The sequence below is a fragment of the Equus asinus genome, chromosome 21, assembly GCF_041296235.1.
Source record: "Equus asinus isolate D_3611 breed Donkey chromosome 21, EquAss-T2T_v2, whole genome shotgun sequence".
Classification (NCBI taxonomy): domain Eukaryota; kingdom Metazoa; phylum Chordata; class Mammalia; order Perissodactyla; family Equidae; genus Equus; species Equus asinus.
In genome coordinates, this window is record NC_091810.1 from 78,120,647 (window position 1) to 78,140,351 (window position 19,705).

Here is a 19,705-nt window from a genome sequence, read left to right on the forward strand (position 1 = left end):
AATAGCCAAGAGAATGAAAAATGAGTTACACACAGAAAAAATTAGATTTATCTCAAGAGCACAAGTAACGTGAAAGAGAAACAGATCAAACAACTTATACTAAGGGAAGCCAAAGTAATGGAAAAAACAAATAAGAAGGTGAAGTGAGAGATGTCAGCAAGATAGCCAAATAAGACATCCCTCACTTGTATCCACCCCTGCCCCCATTGCCAAACCCTGCCACAATAATTTGGCATCTGTCTTGGAACAAAAGTGTCTCTGTGGGAACTTTGGGATCCAGGTAGGAGATTATGAAGCCCTGGTGCAGTTCAAGACTTCAGACAGCCATTTTGAGAAGGCGGGCTTGCACCCAGGTAGTTGACTCACTCTGACTGTGGTCTCTTCTACAGACCCGGAAACAGCTCCGTAACCCTGAGAGCTCAGCTATAGCCCCTTTTGGCTTTGGTTCTCTCACCAGCACCATACACCAAGGGGCCTGGAGGGAGTGACGTCCACCTTTGGATTCTAAAGTAGCTTGTGAACCAGCCCCAGCCCCTCTTGGCCATGGTCCACGAGCCCTGGATGTAGCATCATCAAGATGGGGACATAAGTTGTTCCCAACTTCAGTCCCACTCACAAGAAGACCCACTAGCACCTATCAATAGGCAAGACATCACTGCAAAAATCTAGAACCCAGAGGTGAGGCTGAGCAACCCCTAGAGCACAGAGATTGAGAAGGACCACATTAGGAGGGTAACAGGAACAGTTTCACTTTGATCACATTCCCCCTCCCCAAGGCTGACACAGTGCCGTCTGGGCCACCCCCCCTGCCCCAGGGTCTATAGTTTCTCTAGTGGGAAGAGAGAGCCCAAAGTGGATATCCAGCTCCCCCAGAGTTGCAGGACACTTCCCAGGAGGTCTACTTGGGACTTGCCTCACAAGGATCACTGCGAGAATCTGCAGGGCTCAACCACTGGGGATCAGATAGAGACGGAGATGAGGGGCAGGGCTTACATGAACCAGTGCTCAGAACTTGCTGGACCATAGTCCTGCTTGCCACAGCACCTGGGCGGAGATCCCAGCCAGTGGCTCTGCCCATCTACAGAGCTGAGCCTGTGGCCATGTCTGGCCAGGCAGCTTAGATTTGGCTTAGTGGCAGTTCTGTCTGATTTGAGTCCCCAACCAATGGGCCATACTGGCCGTGGAGACCATTCTATGGCTTGCACCCAGGCAAGGAAGAAAATTTGTAGCCCCTTTCAACTGCTGAGCATACCCTTCAGCCTTACCTGATCAGAAGCCTGACTAGAGAAACTGGGCAGCTGTAGAACCCATCCTACAGCCCTACTCAGCTAAGGAACCAAGCCAGACATCCTGAACAATGACCCTGGGAAGCCTCAGAGCCCAACCTATGGTACCACCCAGCAGTGGAACCCAGCTTACAGCCCTGCTTAATTGCCAAACACAGCCTGTGGCATCATCCAGGCAGGGAACCCTAACAGTGACCATGCCCAATTGTGAAGCACAGCCTGAAGCTCTAAACTACCAGTAAGTCTGGACAGTGACCCCACCCAACCTCAGGGCAGTCTCTAGCCCCACTTAACTGCAGGATACAGTGTGAAGCCCTGCCCAACTAGAGAGCCTGGGCAGCAACGTTGCCCAACAACAGAGCACAGCCAGTGGCCTACCTGATCACAAAGCCCAGCCTGCAGCTTCACATAACTTGGAGGCACAAACTGTGGCCCTGCCTGATTGCAGAGCACAGCCTGAGGCCCTGTCCAACCATGAAGCCTGGACTACAGCTTCTCTGAACATGGAATCCAACCAGCAGCACCATCCAGTTGCGGAGCACAGCCTGAGACTCCTTCAGACCAAGAGCAATTACAGAGCCCAGCCCACAGCCTTGCCTAATCACAGAGTCCAACCATTGTCACTACTCTGCCAGGGAACACAGCCTGTGACCTTGCTATGATTGCAGAGCCCCACTAGTGGCTCCAGAAAAATGAAAACACAATACACCAAAACTTCAGGGATGTCGCAAAAGCAGTTCTAAGAGGAAAGTTTAGTGCTATAAATGCATGTATTAAGAAAAAAGAAATATCTCAAACAACCTAACTTTATACTTCAAGGAACTACTAAAAGAAGACCAAACTTAGCCCAAAGTTAGCAGAAGGAAGGAAATAATAGTGATTAGAGCAGAAATAAATGAAATAAAGAATAGGAAAACAATAGAAAAGATTAACAAAAATAAGAATCAGATCTTTAAAAAGATAAACAAAACTGACAAACCTTTAAGCTCACCAATAAAAAAGTGGGCTGAAATAAATAAGATTATAAATAAAAGAGGAGACATTACAACTAATACCACAGAAATACAAAGAATCATAAGAAACTACTATGAACAATTATATGCTCAAGAAATTGGATAACCTAGAAGAAGTGGATAAATTCTTAGAAAAACAATCCTACCAAAACTCAATCATGAAGAAAGAAAATCTGAATAAACCAATAATGAGTACGGCGATTGAATTAGTAATCAAAAACCTCCCAACACAGAAAAGCCCAGGACCAGATGGCTTCATGGATGGATTCTACCAAACATTTAAAGAAGTAATGCCATCCTTTTCAAACTCTTCTAAAAAATTGAAGAGGAGGGAACATAGACTTATTTTATGAGGCTGGCATTACCCTGATACCAAAGCCAGGTAAGGACACTACAAGAAAAGAAATCTGTAAGCTAATATCCCTGATCAATACATATGCAAAATTCTCAACAAAATAGTAGCAAATCAAATTCAACAGCACTTCAAAAGGATCATATGCTATGATCAAGTGGGGTTCACTCGTGGGATGCAAGGAAGATTCAACATATGCAAATCTATAAATATGATACCTCACATTAATAGAATGAAAGATAAAAATCATACCGTCTTAATAGATGCAGAAAAGACATTTGACAAAATTCAACATCTTTTATTGGTAAAAACTCTCAACAAATTGGGTATAGAAAGAATGTACCTCAACATAACAAAGGCCATATATGACAAGTCCACAGCTAACATCATATTCAACAGTGAAAAGTTGAAAGCTTCTTCTCTAAGATCAGGAACAAGACAAGGGTGCCCACTATTACCATCCTTTTCAACATAGTACTGGAAGTCCTACTGCCAGAGAAATTAGGCAGGAAAAAGAAGCATAGACATCCAAATTGGAAAGGGGGAAATCAAATCACCGCTGTTTGCAGATGACACGAGCTTGTATATAGGAAATCCTAAAGACTCCATCAAAAAACTGTTAGAACTAATAAATTCAGTAAAGGTGCAGTATATAAAATCAAAATACAAAAAAATCAGTGCCTTTCTATACACTAATGACATACTATTGGGGAAAGAAATAAAGAAAACAGTTCCATTTAAATAGCATCAAAAACAATAAAGTACTTAGGAATAAACTTAATCAAGGAGGTGAAAGACTTATACACTGAAAACCATCGAAGTTGGCATTGATGAGAGAAACTGAAGAAGACACAAATAAATGGTAAAATACCCCATGTTCATGGATTGGAAGTGTAAATATTGTTAAAATGTTCATACTACCCAAAGCCGTCTATAGATTTAATGCAATCTCTATTAAGAGTCCAATGGCATTTTTCATAGAACTAGAAAAAAAATCCTAAAATTTGTATGGAACCACAAAAGACCTTGAATAGCCAAAGTAATCTTGAGAAAGAAGAACAAAGCTGGAGGCATCACACTTCCTGATTTCAAACTATATTACAAAGCTATAATAATCAAAACAGTATGGTACTGGCATAACAACAGATACGTGGACCAATAGAACAGAATAGAGAACCCAGATATTTATCATCAATTAATTTATGACAAAGGAGCGAAGAATACACAATGGGGAAAGGACAGTCTCCTCAATATAGTGTTGGGAAAATTGGACAGCCACATACAAAAGAATGAAACTGGACCCCTGTCATACACCATTTACAAAAATTAACTCAAAATGGGTTAAACTCTTAAAAATGTTAAGACCTGAAACCATAAAACTCCTAGAGGATAACATAGGAAAAAAGCTCCTTGACATGTGTCTTGGCAATGACTTGTGTATATGATGCCAAAAGCTCAGGCAACAAGAGCAAAAATAAACAAGTGGGACTACATCAAACTAAACAACTTCTGCAGAGCAACAAAATGAAAAGGCAGCCTACAGAATGGGAGAAAATATTTGCAAACCATATATCTGATAAGAGTTAATATCCAAAATATACAAGGTACTCACAGAACCCATGAGCAAAAAAACTCCACAAATAATCCAGTTTAAAAAAATGGGCAAAGGACCTGAATAGACATTTTTCCAAAGAAGATATACAAATGGCCAACAGGTACATGAATAGGTGCTCAACATCACTAATCATCAGGGAAATGCAAGTCAAAACCACAGTGAGATATCACTCACACCTGTTGGAATGGCTATTATCTAGCCATAAGAAGACAAGAGATAAATTCTGGCAAGGATGTGGAGAAAAGGGAACCCTTGTATTCTGTTGGTGGAAATGTAAATTGGTACAGCCACTACAGAAAACAGTATGGAGGTTTCTCCAAAAATTAAAAATAGAACTACCATATGATCCAGCAATTTCACTTCTGGGAATATATCTGAAGGAAATGAAATCACTGTCTCAAAGAGATATCTGTATCTCCATGTTCATTGCAGCATTATTCACAATATCCAAGACATGGAAGCAACCTAAGTGTCCACGGATAGATGAATGAATAAAGAAAATGTGATACACACACAAACACACACACAGACACACACACACACACAGGAATATTATTCAGCCATGAAAAGAAGGCAATCCTGCCATTTACAACAACGTGGATGAACCTCAAGGGTATTATGCTAAGTGAAATAAGTCAGACAGAGAAAGCAAATGCTGCATGATCTCATTTATATGTGGAATCTGAAATAAATGAACTCATAGAAACAGAGAGTAGACTGGTGCTGTCCAGGGGCAGGGGTTGAGGGGAATGTGTGGATGGCCAAAGGGCATACATTTCCAGTTATAATTCTTAGAAGAAAACATTAGAGTAAATCCTCATGCCTGTAGAGTAGGTAATGCTGATTAGCTATGACATCAAAAGCATTAGCAATAAAAGAAAAAGATACATAAATTGGACTTCATCAAATTTATAATCATTTGTGCCTCGAAGACACCATTAAAAAAGTGAAAATATGACCCGCAGGGTGGGAGGAGTATATTTGCAAAACATATATATCTGATAAGTGTCTAGTGTCCGGAATACATAAAAAAAACCCCAACAATAAAAAGACAAATAACCCAGTTAAAAATGGGCAAAGTATTCAACTTTGCCAAATAAGATATCCAAATGACTAATAAATACATGAAAAGATGCGTAACATCATTCATCATTAGGGAAATGCAAACCAAGACCACGATGAGATACCATTTGTACCCACTGGAATGGCTATAACAAAAAAAGACAAGACAATAACAAGTATTGGTGAGAATGTGGAGAAATTGGAACTTTTACACATTGCTGGTGGGAATGTAAAATGATGCAGTCACTTTGGAAAACAATTTGGCAGTTTCTCAAAATGTTAAACATAAAGTTACCATAAGACCAAAAATTCTACTCCTAGGTATCTACCTAAGAGAAATGAAAACGTTTATATATACACAAAAACTTATACATGAATGCTCATAGCAGCATTATTCATAATAGCCCAAAAGTAGAAACAACCCAAATGTCCATCAACTGATGAATAGATTTTTTTAAAATGTGGTATATGCATACAATAGCGTATTAGTCAGCCATAAAAAGGAGTGAAGTACTGAATGATGTTACAACATGGATAAACTTTGAAAATGTTATGTTAAATGAAAGAATCCAAACACAGCAGGCCACATATTATATGATTCTATTTATAGTAATATCCAGAGTTGGCAAATCCACAGAGAAGAAAGATCAGTGGATGCCAGGACTTGTGGGAAGGGGAGAATTGGGAGTAACTGCGAATGGGTATGAGGTTTCTTTTTGGGGTCATGAAAATTTTCTGGAATTAGTCATAATGGATACAAATCCTGTGAATATACTAAAACACATTGAATTGTACACTTTAAAAGGGTAAATTTTATAGTATGTGAATTATACTCAATAATAAAATTAATGAATAAGTAAAATATATGATTTATTATAGTGATTAGTATAGATTTGAAAGTCATTGTTGACATGATTCAGCCACCACCAGGGAGCCTCACTTTCCTCTTAGCAGAATAAGGGTTTAGTCTAAATGATCTATGGCGTCTCTTCCAAATCCAGCTTCCAGTGACTCTCTCAGTCTTCCTGCGTGATCAGCAATTTCAGAAGAATGGCTGGAAAAATCAACTCTAGGATGAAAATCAGCCCTTATGCCTTTGGTATCTCATTTAAGGCAGTTCTGTTTTTGAGGATTGGCCATTTGATCTATTTCCCTTTTTATAAAGAACAACTCTGATTTGGTGGAATTTCTGTAAGACTATAATTTCCCATGAAGATTTCTGATTGATTGTGAGTTCGTAGACAGAAATGCCGAAGTTAAAGTAATTTGTAAAACTGAGTATAACTGTAAATGAAAGAACAGTTTTCACAAGGGTTGAATGATGAAAGAAATATTGGTAGCTCTTGGCTTTTTGCAGCCAAGTCATGAACATATACAAGTCATTGTCGGCATAACAATAGAGGGTAAAGAAGAGTGACTGCATAAATTTCGTGAGGACACAGAGTTTGTATAAGGCACATAGCACAGTGGTTAAGACCTTTGGCTCTGTAGTCCCCTTGTCTGGGTTGGGATCCTGGATCCATCACTTACCAAGCCACACTGTGCCGGTTTCCTTATCTGTCACATAGCTATAGTAATTGCACCTCCCTGTAAGACTGTTGTGAGGATTAAATTAGATGATACTTAGAAAGCACTGAGAAAAGTATCTGAGCCATGGAAAGTGCGCGGCAAACATTAGCATTATCTATTTTCAACAAATACTCCAAATGCTTGATGAATGTTTTAAACACACCTGACGTTGCTTGACAAATACTTGTTTCCAGTGTATTATGCCCTAACCCAACTTTCCCAGTAGTTATTTCTTGTTATACAATGAGATTTTTCATATTGTAAATAACATTTTTTTTTACAGATAAAAGCAAGAAACCTTCACTAACAAAATGAAGATCCTAATTTTATTTGTCCTGATCCTTTGGACTGAAACATTGGCAGATCAGAGTCCAGGTATCAGTATGTTTTATGTTACTCTTATTTAGAAAAATAAGTATTTTCATGTCTCAACAAACCTTTATTTCAATAAAGAGAAATAAAGAATTTATTAGTTTATTGAAAAATCAAAGTAGACAGCTTTTAGTTGGTTGGAGGTATACAATATCAAGCAAACTTCATCTATCAAAGATGACAGAAAGCCCTGGGCAAAAGTCATGAATTATGCTGCACCTGGCTAGAAGAACTTTATTCATTGATTTGCTTAAGTCCCAATGTTCCTTGTCTCTATCAATAGAGTCAACCCCCTTTGTTTTATAGGTCATTTTGCATCTTGGCCTTAATACATGGAAGAAAAGGGAAAAAAAGGAACCCCACATAGAAAATAAATTCTATGTATTTTTGTGGCTAAACCATTGCCTTCCTTTTCTTTTACCAACATCAAATAGGGAAGGGGTATATGTGTATATATAAAGGGAATATGAAAACTAGGTTTTTCTACTCTCTTGTAATTACTAAAAACATAGGTCAAAGAAATCTTTTTAACTTAGCACTGTGCTACCATAGGATTTCCTGACGAATTGCTGAGTTACTTTGAAAGAGAGCCAGTTGTTAGACATTTACCATCACATCACTAATTTCGAGAGTGGAGGTGGCTGATGATGACGTGGAAGTCAACACTGGTGGTGCCGCCCCTTGCCCAGACCCTCTTTATCAGGCTGGTGCACCCCCCACCCCAGCTGTTGTGAATATTGTCTGCAACCGCTCGCAGCTGTATCCCACTTTCTCAGGAGAATTGCTCTCAGCTGTCCTAGAGCCACTTTACCCAGGAGGTTATGCCTGTGACCCTCCGCTCCTTCCCTCCAGTTCTTGGGGATGGTCTGCAGCCGATGACTGACGGATAGGGGAGCACAAAAACCTGGCCCTCTTGCCTCAAGGAGGGACACTCTGGTGTGATTGATGCTCCAGAGTCCCCTTGAATCAGGCCAAGGTTAGACATCCTGCTTTTTCCCTCTCCTGCTTCCCTCCACCAAGCCCATTCCCTAAACCCCTGTCTCAGATCTGCTTCTAAGCTCTTCTACCTAAGACAGCCGCTTCCTTGATACTGTTTTAAAAATTGCTATCAATCCACAGACCACTTTGGGACTTTCTGGTATCATTTTATTTATTCTTTAGTACAATATCAGAGTTTGCAGTTCCACAACCAAAAAGAAAAAAAATATCGATTGCCTCTGGTATAGAGCTGAGAAAGAAAAATCTGTTAACTTTACAAAAGTCCTCGTTTGACTTTAGCAAAAACAACTCCGGTTTCTTCTGATCGACCTCCAGAAGACACTTTCCTTGGGATTCTGAGTTACCTTAACACCAGCACATAGTTTCAAATGAGTACTGTGGGCTAAAATGTAAAGGCTGAACAATCTCCTTGTTTTGGTTTGTTGTCATTTTATTTTGACAGAGCCAGGTCCTCAGTATGCAGATTTGGTGTTCCTGCTGGACAGCTCTGATCACCTGGGGACTAAGTCCTTCCCTTTCGTGAAGACATTCATCACCAAATTGATCAGCAGTCTCCCCATAGAGGCCAACAAATACCGCGTGGCCCTGGCTCAGTACAGCGACACGTTCCACAGTGAATTCCAGCTGGGCACCTTCAAGAGCAGGAACCCCATGCTGAACCACCTCAAGAAGAACTTCAACTTCATTGGTGGCTCCCTGCGGATAGGAAATGCCCTCCAGGAGGCTCACAGAACCTATTTCTCTGGACGTGCAAACGGTAGAGACAAAAAAGAGTTCCCCCCTATTTTGGTGGTCCTGGCTTCAGCTAAGTCCGAGGATGACGTGGAAGAGGCTTCCAAGGCCCTGCAGAGAGACGGGGTGAGAATCATCTCTGTGGGGGTGCAGAAAGCTTCTGAGGAGAACCTGAAGGCCATGGCCACGGCTCAGTTTCATTTCAACCTTCGGACGGTCAGAGACCTCAGCACGTTTTCCCAAAACATGATGCAGATCATCAAGGATGCGGTTCAGTACAAGGAGGGAGAAGATGACACTGATATAGAAGGTAAGGAAGCCCTTGGTTGAAGAGGTACCCAATCCCCATGCAATCAGATCTGCATCTGTCCACCCTCATCTCTTGCAACTCCCATTCTGGTTTTCCTGATTAGACATGCTGAAGTGTTGGAAATTGGTACACATCATACTCTACTCTTATTCACTTCTGTGTTTGCCTGGGCCAATTTCTCTGACAGAAATCTTTTCACACTCCTTAGCCTTCTTACACCTTGAATAACTCCTGTCGTCATTTAAATCCCAACCCTACAGTCATATCCTCCTGGAAGGCTTTCCTTTCAAATTTCTTTTTGTGTCTCACAGTTCTGTGCATACACTTGATGACAGCAGCACTTCCCATACTGTATAATTACCCATTTCTGTGTTGGTCCCCACTTCTCAGCCCACCAAGGAACTGGTAGCACCGTAAGGGCAGAGCTGGCAACTTACGTTTATCTCTGTGTTCTTTGACTCTACACAGTGCCTAACAATGAACTCAATGAGCTATGTTCTATTTCTTAGTAAGTGAATATATGAAACTCTTACAGATAAAGAAATAAGATCCTTGTCCTCTTTCTCTTGTGGTCCTGGCACAGTGTAAGGACAGTAAATATTCAATAAATGCCTATCAATTAATGTATGGTGACACTAAATGGGAACAACAACCCTACAGTGAGGCCAGGCAGAGAGAGGACGCCCTCAGCTGTACAACCATGCAATGCAGGAGGTTGCGGTCTGGAGCCCTTCATGTGCTGTGTTGGCTCCTCCTCTCTTGCATTATTTTTTTTCTCTTAGAGGCAAAATCTCTCTAATGAGTGTCAGGATCTGCCAAAGCCAGAAGTTTCACTCTTTCCCCCTCCAAGCCATGTAGTAATTTTGTGCTTATGTTTTTCACCTCCAAGACATAGATTTTTTCACAATTTTTATATTAAGATATGTCTTTCAGTTGTGCCTTTTTAAAAGAAATTCCTGAAGAGCTACCATTAAATCACGGTATATCTCACAGTAGACTGGATTTTTGAATTGAAGAAATGTTGGAGATACTTCTGACGAGCCTGTGGGAGTGAATGAGCTCGATTAAAAGCAGCTCAAATTGAACTGACTCAGTACCCTCACTTGTACAATTCAAGACCTCAGCTATCACATCCCTTGATGTAAAATTCTCCCCAACTTATTTTCTGAGAACCACCAAGGGTGTCTCATGTGACAGCACAGACCCTTCCTCTAAGGCTCCGTCATCCATGTTGATGTCTGTTGTGTGCAGAGCTGCTTGAGAGCAGCACCTTACCCTAGTCACTGCAGCTAATTGCCTTTGGGGCAATGGTGAGTCTCAGTCCAGAAAGCCATTTTCTATTATCCCTAAGCTGCCACCCACCAGAACTGCCAGGTGCCACAAGTGTCTTTACTGCAGCCCCTGGGAAATCCCTGTATTTCATACAGAAGACCTCCTTCTCATCAACTTTCATTCTTGATGCCTTAGGCCAAAAGGAAGACTACTTATGCCCGTGTGACTCACAACTTCTCCCTTGAAAAATGCTTTCTTTGTGTCTTAGAGAGTTCTCCATGAAGACGCCAAAACAGAAGACCCTTGAGTACAAGTAGTTTACTTGGGATGTAATCCTAGAAAGCAATGGTGAAGAATGGATAAAATGAGACAGGAAGCTACACATTCAGGGTTGATGAGCTGGCAAAACAGATCAGTACCCAGCTTGAGGGAGGTGCTCAGTAAGTGCGCTGTGCTGATGAGAGGCTCCAGCCATTCTCTCCAGAGTACGGTAGAAAGAGTCCCCAGCATGATGAATTTTCCTGGCTGCACTGTGCTCACTTGGTGTTGATGGGCCATTCTGAGCAGGTGCTATCTAGTTCTAATACTCAAGGAAGCCACTGGTGTGCTACAAAGTGCTCTGGACACAGGTCGGAAGATCCAGACAAGGCTACTAGCTGGCTGTGTGAACTTGGGAAAGTGATGTCATCTCTCTGAGCCTTGCATCAGAATCCTCATTTGTAAGATGTGGGAGTTAGGATGAACTTGAAACTTCCATCCTGCTCTACCATCCTTCACCAATTCCATGGCTATAGCTATGGGCTGGTTTTTAAGGCACACTAGGGTAGGCTTTAATAACAAATAGAATTCCTGAATAATTAGAAGTTTATTTATTTCTCTTATAACATTGTAGGGGCAGAGCTCAGAGTGACCAGCTGTCTTTCCTCTGTTCAGGTACCTAGACTGGTAGTGGCTCTTCCATCTTTAGATATGACTTCCACGGTGCCCTGGGAATTGCTGTACAGTTGGTGGAAGGGAAAAAAGATGGAAGATCACTCTTGGGAGGGTTTTATGGGCTAAACTTGGAAGAGACACACACTACTTCTGCTCACATTTTATTGGCCAGATCTTAGTCTCACGGTGACACCTAACTGCAAGTGAGGCTGGAAATCAGGGCTAGCTCTATGCCCAAGGAGAGGAAATGGGTTTTGGCGAGTATCTAGAAGGCTCTGCCACAGTTAGTGTTTCCCCTGAGGCTCCAGGGAGTCCCTTTCCCTCCACTCTCCTCATTCCTCACTTCTCCTGCCTTAGGGAAAATAGCAAGTTCTGTTTTTTTTTGTTTTTTTTTTTTTTTGTGAGGAAGATTAGCCCTGAGCTAACATCTGCCATGAATCCTTCTGTTTTTGCTGAAGAAGACTGGCCCTGAACTAACATCCATGTCAATCTTCCTCCACTTTATATGTGGGACGCCTGCCACAGCATGGCTTGACAAGTGGTGCCATATCCGCACCTGGGAACCTAACTGGCGAACCCAAGGCTGTCAAAGCGGAATATGCAAACTTAACCGTTGCGCCACTGGGCCAGCCCCCAAAAGTAGCAAGTTCTTATGGCATATGTGCTTCTTCTCCACGAGAAGAAACCCTTCTGTGACCCTCCTCCCTGAGGACCTTGGAGATCCTCCACCCCTGTTGGTGGCCACTTAGCCTGAGCTCTCCAGGACAATGGGGCTTTCCCACCTTCTTAGAGGGCTCTGTGTGCTGAGGCTGCTTCTCTCACTCTTCCACTTATCTCACGGCAGTAGAGTACGGCAAGGACTTGCTTGACAGAACTCTGTCCTTGCCTTTAGAGGTTAAGAGTAAGGGCTTTGGAGTCAAGAAGGTCTGGATTCAAAGCCTGGCTTGGCTGCCGAGGGCCTCGAGTAAGTTATTTAACCTCTGAGCTTCAATTTCCTGACCTATAAAGTGAAGATGTAGTGCCTACCTTATAATATGGGTGAGATGGCTTGTATGGCATTTGGCGGACAGTTTACTATTATTAATAGTAATAGTTATTTGCAAATAACTACTAACCTGAGCAGGTCATGCTGGGAGTTTGTTTTAGCCAATTGCATGGAGTTCAGAGTACTTTGGCAGATTTAGGAGAATTATTTTTAATTTCACAGATATTCCTGAGCTCCCACCAGGTGCTAGGTACTGTAGGGATAGAGATAAGTAAGACATGCCTTATGACTTCTGAGCTCACCCTTATGGGTAGTTCTTGGCAAGACTGAGCTTATCTCTTGGCTACCCTTTCCACAGCTGTGGTCCCTCAACCTGTGCCGGGAGTAGGTGCTTTGTGTGTATATAATGTACTCTCACCTGGATTCCAGATTCATGTAACCAACTGCCTCCCTGGCATCTCCAGTAGTGTCCCCAGCTTAGCATGTCTGAAATGGAACTCTTGAATCCCCCGTGCAACTTATTCTTCCCTATCTTGGTAAAAGACATCACCAACATCCACTCAGTTGTTCAGGCCAAAAACCTAGGAGTTTTCAACACTCCCTCTTTGCCTGTCAACACTCGCATCCAATTTATTATCAAGTTCTCTCTGTTCTATCTCTAATTCATGTATCAGAACTACCCTGTTGTTCCATCTTATCTGCTGTTGTTCTTGTCCAAGAACCCTTATTTTTTTCCGGAACTAGGGTAATTATTTCTTAATTGATATCCCTGAATTCATTATTTCCCCTCAGCAACTGGGGTGATACTTAAGATTTAAATAAGACCATATGACGCCTATATGATTTGAGCCTCACCTCCCTTTGTCTTCGTCCATCATCGTTCTCCTCACTCACTGGCTCTAGCCACTCTGAGCTTCTTGTTTGTTCCTACCTGCTGCTTTTCTTTCTGCCAGAATTCCTCTTCCTTCAGAACAACATGTGGCTGAGTCCTTCTCTTCATTCATGTCTCAACCCAAATGTGATCTTCTTGGATAAACCTTCCTTCTTTATGTCTCAGCTAGGGTAGTACCACCCCACATCTCCAGCACGGTAACTCAATTGAGTCACCTGTTTTATTTCCTTGCTAGCATTTATTACTGGCTAAAATAATATAATCTAGTTATCTATCCTCCCCATAGAATGTGTGCTCCCTGAGGTCAGAAATATTTGTGCTAACTGATCCCAGCAGCCCAGCACTTGAGAGTGGTGGTGATGCTGGACCTGGAGGTGGTGGAGTTGGTGGTGGTGGTTGGTGGCTTTCGTTGGTGGTGGTAGTGGAGGTGGAGGTGGTGGTGGTTGGTGGCTTTCGGTGGTGGTGGTAGTGGAGGTGGAGGTGGTAGTGGTGGTTGGTGGCTCTCGTTGGTGGTGGTCATGGAGGTGGAGGTGCTGGTGGTAGAGGTGGTGGTGGTTGGTGGTTTTTGTTGGTGGTAGTAGTGGAAGTGGAGGTGGTGGTGGTAGTCATACTGCTGGTGCTGGTGGTCATGAAGATCGTGGTGGTGGGTTGTGGTAAGAAAATTGGTAAGAAGCATTCTTCAGATAGCAGGAACAGTATTGCAAAGCCTCTGAAGTCAATGACCCTTGTAAGTCTCATTCAGAATTTTTATCTTTTGTTCACTAAAAGAAAACTATGCTAACTACATCTGTCATGACTACCTCAGTTTTTACTAATGTCCTTTTTTTTTTTTTTTTTTCCTTTTTCTCCCCAAAGCCCCCCGGTACATAGTTGTGTATTCTTCGTTGTGGGTCCTTCTAGTTGTGGCATATGGGACGACGCCTCAGCGTGGTCTGATGAGCAGTGCCATGTCCGCGCCCAGGATTCGAACTAACGAAACACTGGGCCGCCTGCTGCGGAGCGCGCGAACTTAACCACTCGGCCACGGGGCCAGCCCCTTTACTAATGTCTTTTGACAATCGGTAAAGTGCCTTTCTCACTCTGGGTTAGTGGTTTGTACTAATCCTCATACTTTTCCTGTCTCCGTAGTTCCCTTCCCTGTGGCCTGCCAGAAAGATTCCCTTGCTGATGTCGTTTTCATGGTGGACGAGTCATTGGGAACCAGAGAAAACTTAAGGAACTTACAGAACTTCCTGAAGAACATTGCCACCTCCCTGGATGTGAAGGACAATTGCATGCGGATTGGACTTATGAGTTACAGCAACAGAGCTAAGACTATTTCTTCTCTGAAATCAAGCACAACCCAGTTTGAATTTCTGGAGCAAATCCAGAAGCTTTCTCTCCAGGCTGGGAAATCCAATGCTGGGGCTGCCATTGACATGATGAGGAGAGAAGCCTTTTCAGAGTCAAGTGGCAGTAGAAGGGCACAGGGGGTGCCTCAGATCGCAGTTCTGGTCACTAACAGGCCATCAGATGATGAGGTGCGTGAGGCGGCACAGAAACTTCTGCGGGAGGATATAATTGTGTTTGCCATGAGCATCCAAGGGGCTAACAATACGCAGTTAGAAGAAATAGTGTCTTACCCTCCGAGACAGAGGGTTTCCACGCTGAAGTCCTATGCAGACTTGGAACGTTATAGTAGGATCTTTCAGAAAAAACTCCAGAATGAAATATGGGATCAAATTTCTACTCGTGCCGAACAAAGGAATCTTGATGAGACTGGTATGTTTTAAAAATTACTATTCTTATTGTAAAATATAAATAGTTGTTTAGGGCTGGGACAAGAGCAAGACTGAGTGTAATTGGATAAGGGAACTTTGGCAATCATGGAAAAGTTCTAAAACTAAATCTTGATGATGGTTGCAAACCTTTATAAATTTACTAAAAATCATTGAATAATTACAATTGCTGAAGTTTTTAGCATAACTCAATCATAATTCATTGAAATGTGAAAAAAAGTGTTAATTATAAATATTTTAATAATGTTGATGAACACAAAGAAGAAAATAAAATCATCTGTAATCCTATCTTTCAGATAAAACCATTCTTAACATTTATTTCTCTTGTCTTCTAGTCTCGTCTCTCTCTCTCTATGCTCATGTACACACAAACACATACACAGTTTTTAAAAAATGGTACATCATTGTGTGTGTCAGTGTTGTCCAACAGAACTTTTTGTGATGATGGAAGCATTCTCTATCTGTGCTGTCCGGTAAGGCAGCCACTAGCCAAATATGGCTGTTGAGTACTGAAATGTGGCTGGTGTAACTGAGGAACTGAATTTTAAATTTAATTAAATTTTAATTCATTATAATTTTCATAGCCAAATGTAGCTGCTGGCTGTTTGCTGGACAGTGCAGGAATATACAGATAGGTAACTTGTATGAGCTACAGTTACATTTGGGTGCGACTAACAGAAATAAAAATAGCAGTGATTTAAACAGGATAAAACTGTGTGTTCTGTTACGCAAATAAGTCCTGAGGTCGGCAGACAGAGCTGGTGGGGTGCACCACGGTGTAAGGACCTTGTCTGTTTCTCTGTTATTTTTTTGCTGTTTGTGGCCTTTATTGCCAGGATCATAGCCCAAGAGAACTGCTTAAGGCATTACATTCACATCCAGAAAGCAAGAAGGATGAAAGAGAAGGAACAGGGCAGGCTTCCACCTCCTTTCTTCAAGGATTTTCCCAGAAATTACACACACCATTTCTGCATACATCCCATTGGCCAGAACCTACTCACCTTGTCATTCCTAGATGTAAAAATGGGAGCTGAAAAATGTAGTCTTTATTTGGGGCAGTCAAGTAGGTAAAAATTGGGGCTTCAGTTAGTGTAGAAGGAGAGAATGGATGTTGGGGATAACTAATATTATCTGCCTTACCCACTTTTCCATCCATCTTAGATCACGAACTTTTGTCCATTTCTTTAAATATTCTTTGGCAAAAATTCTTTTTTGTTTTTGTTTTTTTGGTGAGGAAGATTGGTCCTGACCTAAGATCTGTTGCCAATCTTCCTCTTTTTGCCTGAGGAAGATTGTTGCTGAGCTAACATCTATGCCAATCTTCCTCTATTTTGTATGTGGGATGCCACCACACTATGGCTTGACAAGCAGTGTGTAGGTCCACACCCAGGATCCAAACCCGTGAACCTTGGGCTGCTGAAGTGGAGTGCACAAACTTAACTGCTACACCACTGGGCTGGCCCCACAACATTCTTTTTAGGTTGGGAATAATATTCCATCACACGGATATAACATAATTTGTTTAACATATCCTAAACTGCTGGATATATAGGTCATTGCCAATGTTTTGCTCTTATAAAAGTCTTGCAGGGGTCATCCTTGTTCCTATATCTTTATGTACAACCATGATTATTTTCTCACTTTCTGATCTTTTTTATTTTTTCCCTCCCATGATTCTAGTGAAGGATATCCTAGTTAAGATGCTTTGTGAATCTGCTGTAGTTTTCCTCAGCTCTTTTCAAAGGTACACGCAAGAGAGGCTTGATGTCACTTTGAGTTTATCTAATTCTGAGGTATCTGCTGTGTTCACACATTTCCTCTGCAGAGAAAATGCTTCCAAACAATTGGAACTGGAATTTGGCAGCACTCACATGGAAAAGAATTGTAATCTTCCAATGTTATTAAAGGCTAATTTTAAACTCAGCCCAGTCAATTGAAGGTTTAAGGATGCATCCTGGGCCTGCCCCAGATTTCCTCTGGCACATGTATGTCACAAGCAGCAGCAAGAGACAAGTCCCCTGTTACCGCCTGAGTGATCCGTAGGGGAGTCCCTCAGAGTGGCAGCCACCTTGGTCTATACGAACTATTAAGACATAGGGGGGATGTATAATGTGGTCTCTCTCAAGGAGTTTGCAATGATGTGACAAACAACTATTATTGTCATTATAGAAATTCTAAATGGGAAGGTATGGAACCAAGGCTAGGGTAATGGCCATCCATGGGGATGGCTCTCTTCCATAAGGCTTCAGTGGGTGGCTTCTTATTCATTCAGTGGCTCTCAAATATTGGTGCCTGACTTAGGTTGGGTTCCTCAGAAGTAGTTACCAGACAAGGATTTATGTGAAATTGATATATTAGGAAATATACCCAGGAAAAACTGGAGATAGGTAGGGAAGTGAGGAAGTAGAACCAGGAAGAGAAGGGTGATAAGCAAAGTCCTGTGGAGGGTCAGTTCCACAGGGCCATTCTAGAGACACTGTGGGTTAAACTTTAGGGTTGTCCCAGTCAGGGGGCAATGTACCTAGAGAATTTATATTCTAGCACACATGAGGGAATATAAATTTGCAGACACTTCTCACTCAAGCGCCAAGCAAAGAGGGTTCCAACAACCTGAGAGAAGCCCACCCACAAACAGACACCGGTGCTAACCGTTGGAGTGAAAGCACTGAGGGCCAATGTGCACAAAACTGCTAAAGGATTTGAGGGGATACAGGCAGAGCCCCAACAGCGGCTGCTGCAAACTTACCAGAGTTCCCTGGGGAGCTTGTAAATAACTCAGTGGGTCAAGCCCTACCCTAAAGCTAATGAATCAGTTTCTAAGGGTGGGGCGTGCACACTTGCATTTTAGTAAGCTCCCCAAAGAACTCATGCTAGCAATGTTTGAGAGCCACTACCTTAGTGAATTTGCCTTGGTCCAGAGTGTGGTGGCTAGCTCTGTAGTGTCAGAATGGTCAGATACAACCTAACCAATGGTCAAACCAATCTATATTGACTTAGTCACTGCTGTATCCACCACATCTAGCACATAGTGGGTATTCGATTTTTTATCTTTGTAATGAGACCTATCCGTGCCCAGGGGCCTGGACATTCATGTCCTCTGAGAAGTACATTCTCTCCCTGTAGACATACCAAGTGAGAAGCTAAATTATAATCAAAAGACTGCCAGAAATTGTGGAATCAGAGCAAGGGGGTTAGTTTTATAATTGAAATGTCTAGTGGCATCCAATTAGGTAGATGATTCTATTTCAAAGTCAGATAAATAGATCTCTATCTATCTCTCTGTATCACTGTACAGGTGAGGCTTTGGGACACATTCTTCTTCAACACTGTCCAATAGAACTTTTTATGATGATGGAAATGTTCTGTATTTACACTGCTTAATAGGATAGCCACTAGCCACATGGGGGCTGTTGATCACCTGAAATGTGACTAGTGCAACTGAAGAGCTGATTTTTAAATTTTATTTTATTTTAAGTTGTTTAAATTTACATTTTAATAGCAAGGTGTGATTAGTGGCTAGCGTGTTGAACAGTACAGCTCTAAGTGAGGTTACATGGGCGTTGCCTGCTTACCTACTGCGACTCACGTTTTTCTCTCCTTCATGCTGACCACCACTATCTTCCTTCTGAAGAATATCTTTTTCATTAATTATATAAATCAATTCATTCTTCTTATTGTCAAGTTTTGCTGACCTGGGATCAACCCTATCTTTTGCAGATAACTCCTTATCTTTGCCCTGACATTTTATGTGTGGATTTCATAGTTTAATTTTCAGGGAAAATTTATTTCAAGTATTTCTGATTTCTTAAGGACCAATTCCCCATAGCCTGAAGCAGTGTCAACAGCTATAAATTGCCAAAAATCTGTCAAGAGAAAAAATATTTCTGAAATGACTAGATTGTCTTTTATTATTTATTTATTTTGTAGATCCTTTCTATTTTATAGATCTTTTATTTTAAAGATCTTTTCACATACTCAACCAGATAATTGCATAAATAATCCAAATTTTAAAAGTATATTCTTTCTCCTACCCAGTTTCAATGAATGGCTAGGTAGAGTTATAAACAGGAAAGTTAAAACACTTAGGAGAGTTAGAATACTTTTTCATAGAATCTGCTCAACAAAGGGAAGAACATGGAGAGCTCTTTTATTTAAAAACTTTTGCTGAAATCTTGTGATGTTCCAGGCCTACTGGGCAGAAGCAGAGAACTAGGCAAAGTCTCTGTACTCGTGGAGCTGACATTCTGTGGCAGGAAGCAAGCTGTGCTCATGAACACCTGAATAAGATAATTTCAGAAAGTAATGAGTATTATAAAGAAAACAGGCAGGGTGGTCTATTAGACAATGATTGATGTGCTTTAGCTGAAGGGGAAGAGAAGGTGTTTCTGAAGAGTAACGTTTGAGTTAGCACATCCATGATGAGATGAGACTGAGGAAGCCATGGGAATATTTATGGGGAAGAAGATTCCAGGAAGAGAGGAGGGAAAGTGCAAAAGCCCTGGGGCACATTCAAAGTACAGAAAGAAGCCCAGTGT

The 19,705-nt window shown here is 41.7% G+C and overlaps 1 protein-coding gene across 1 annotated transcript in view; it reads left to right on the plus strand.

Annotated features, from left to right (window-relative positions):
- The window catches only part of COL6A5 (collagen type VI alpha 5 chain), a 130,940-nt gene that overhangs the window by 24,927 nt on the left and 86,308 nt on the right, over nt 1-19,705 (plus strand). Inside the window, exons 2-4 of the mRNA XM_014859456.3 lie at nt 7,181-7,272; nt 8,711-9,310; nt 14,521-15,153. Coding sequence (XP_014714942.3) covers nt 7,209-7,272; nt 8,711-9,310; nt 14,521-15,153 — 1,297 coding nt within the window. The 5' untranslated portion in view covers nt 7,181-7,208. The remainder of the gene's footprint in view (nt 1-7,180; nt 7,273-8,710; nt 9,311-14,520; nt 15,154-19,705) is intronic.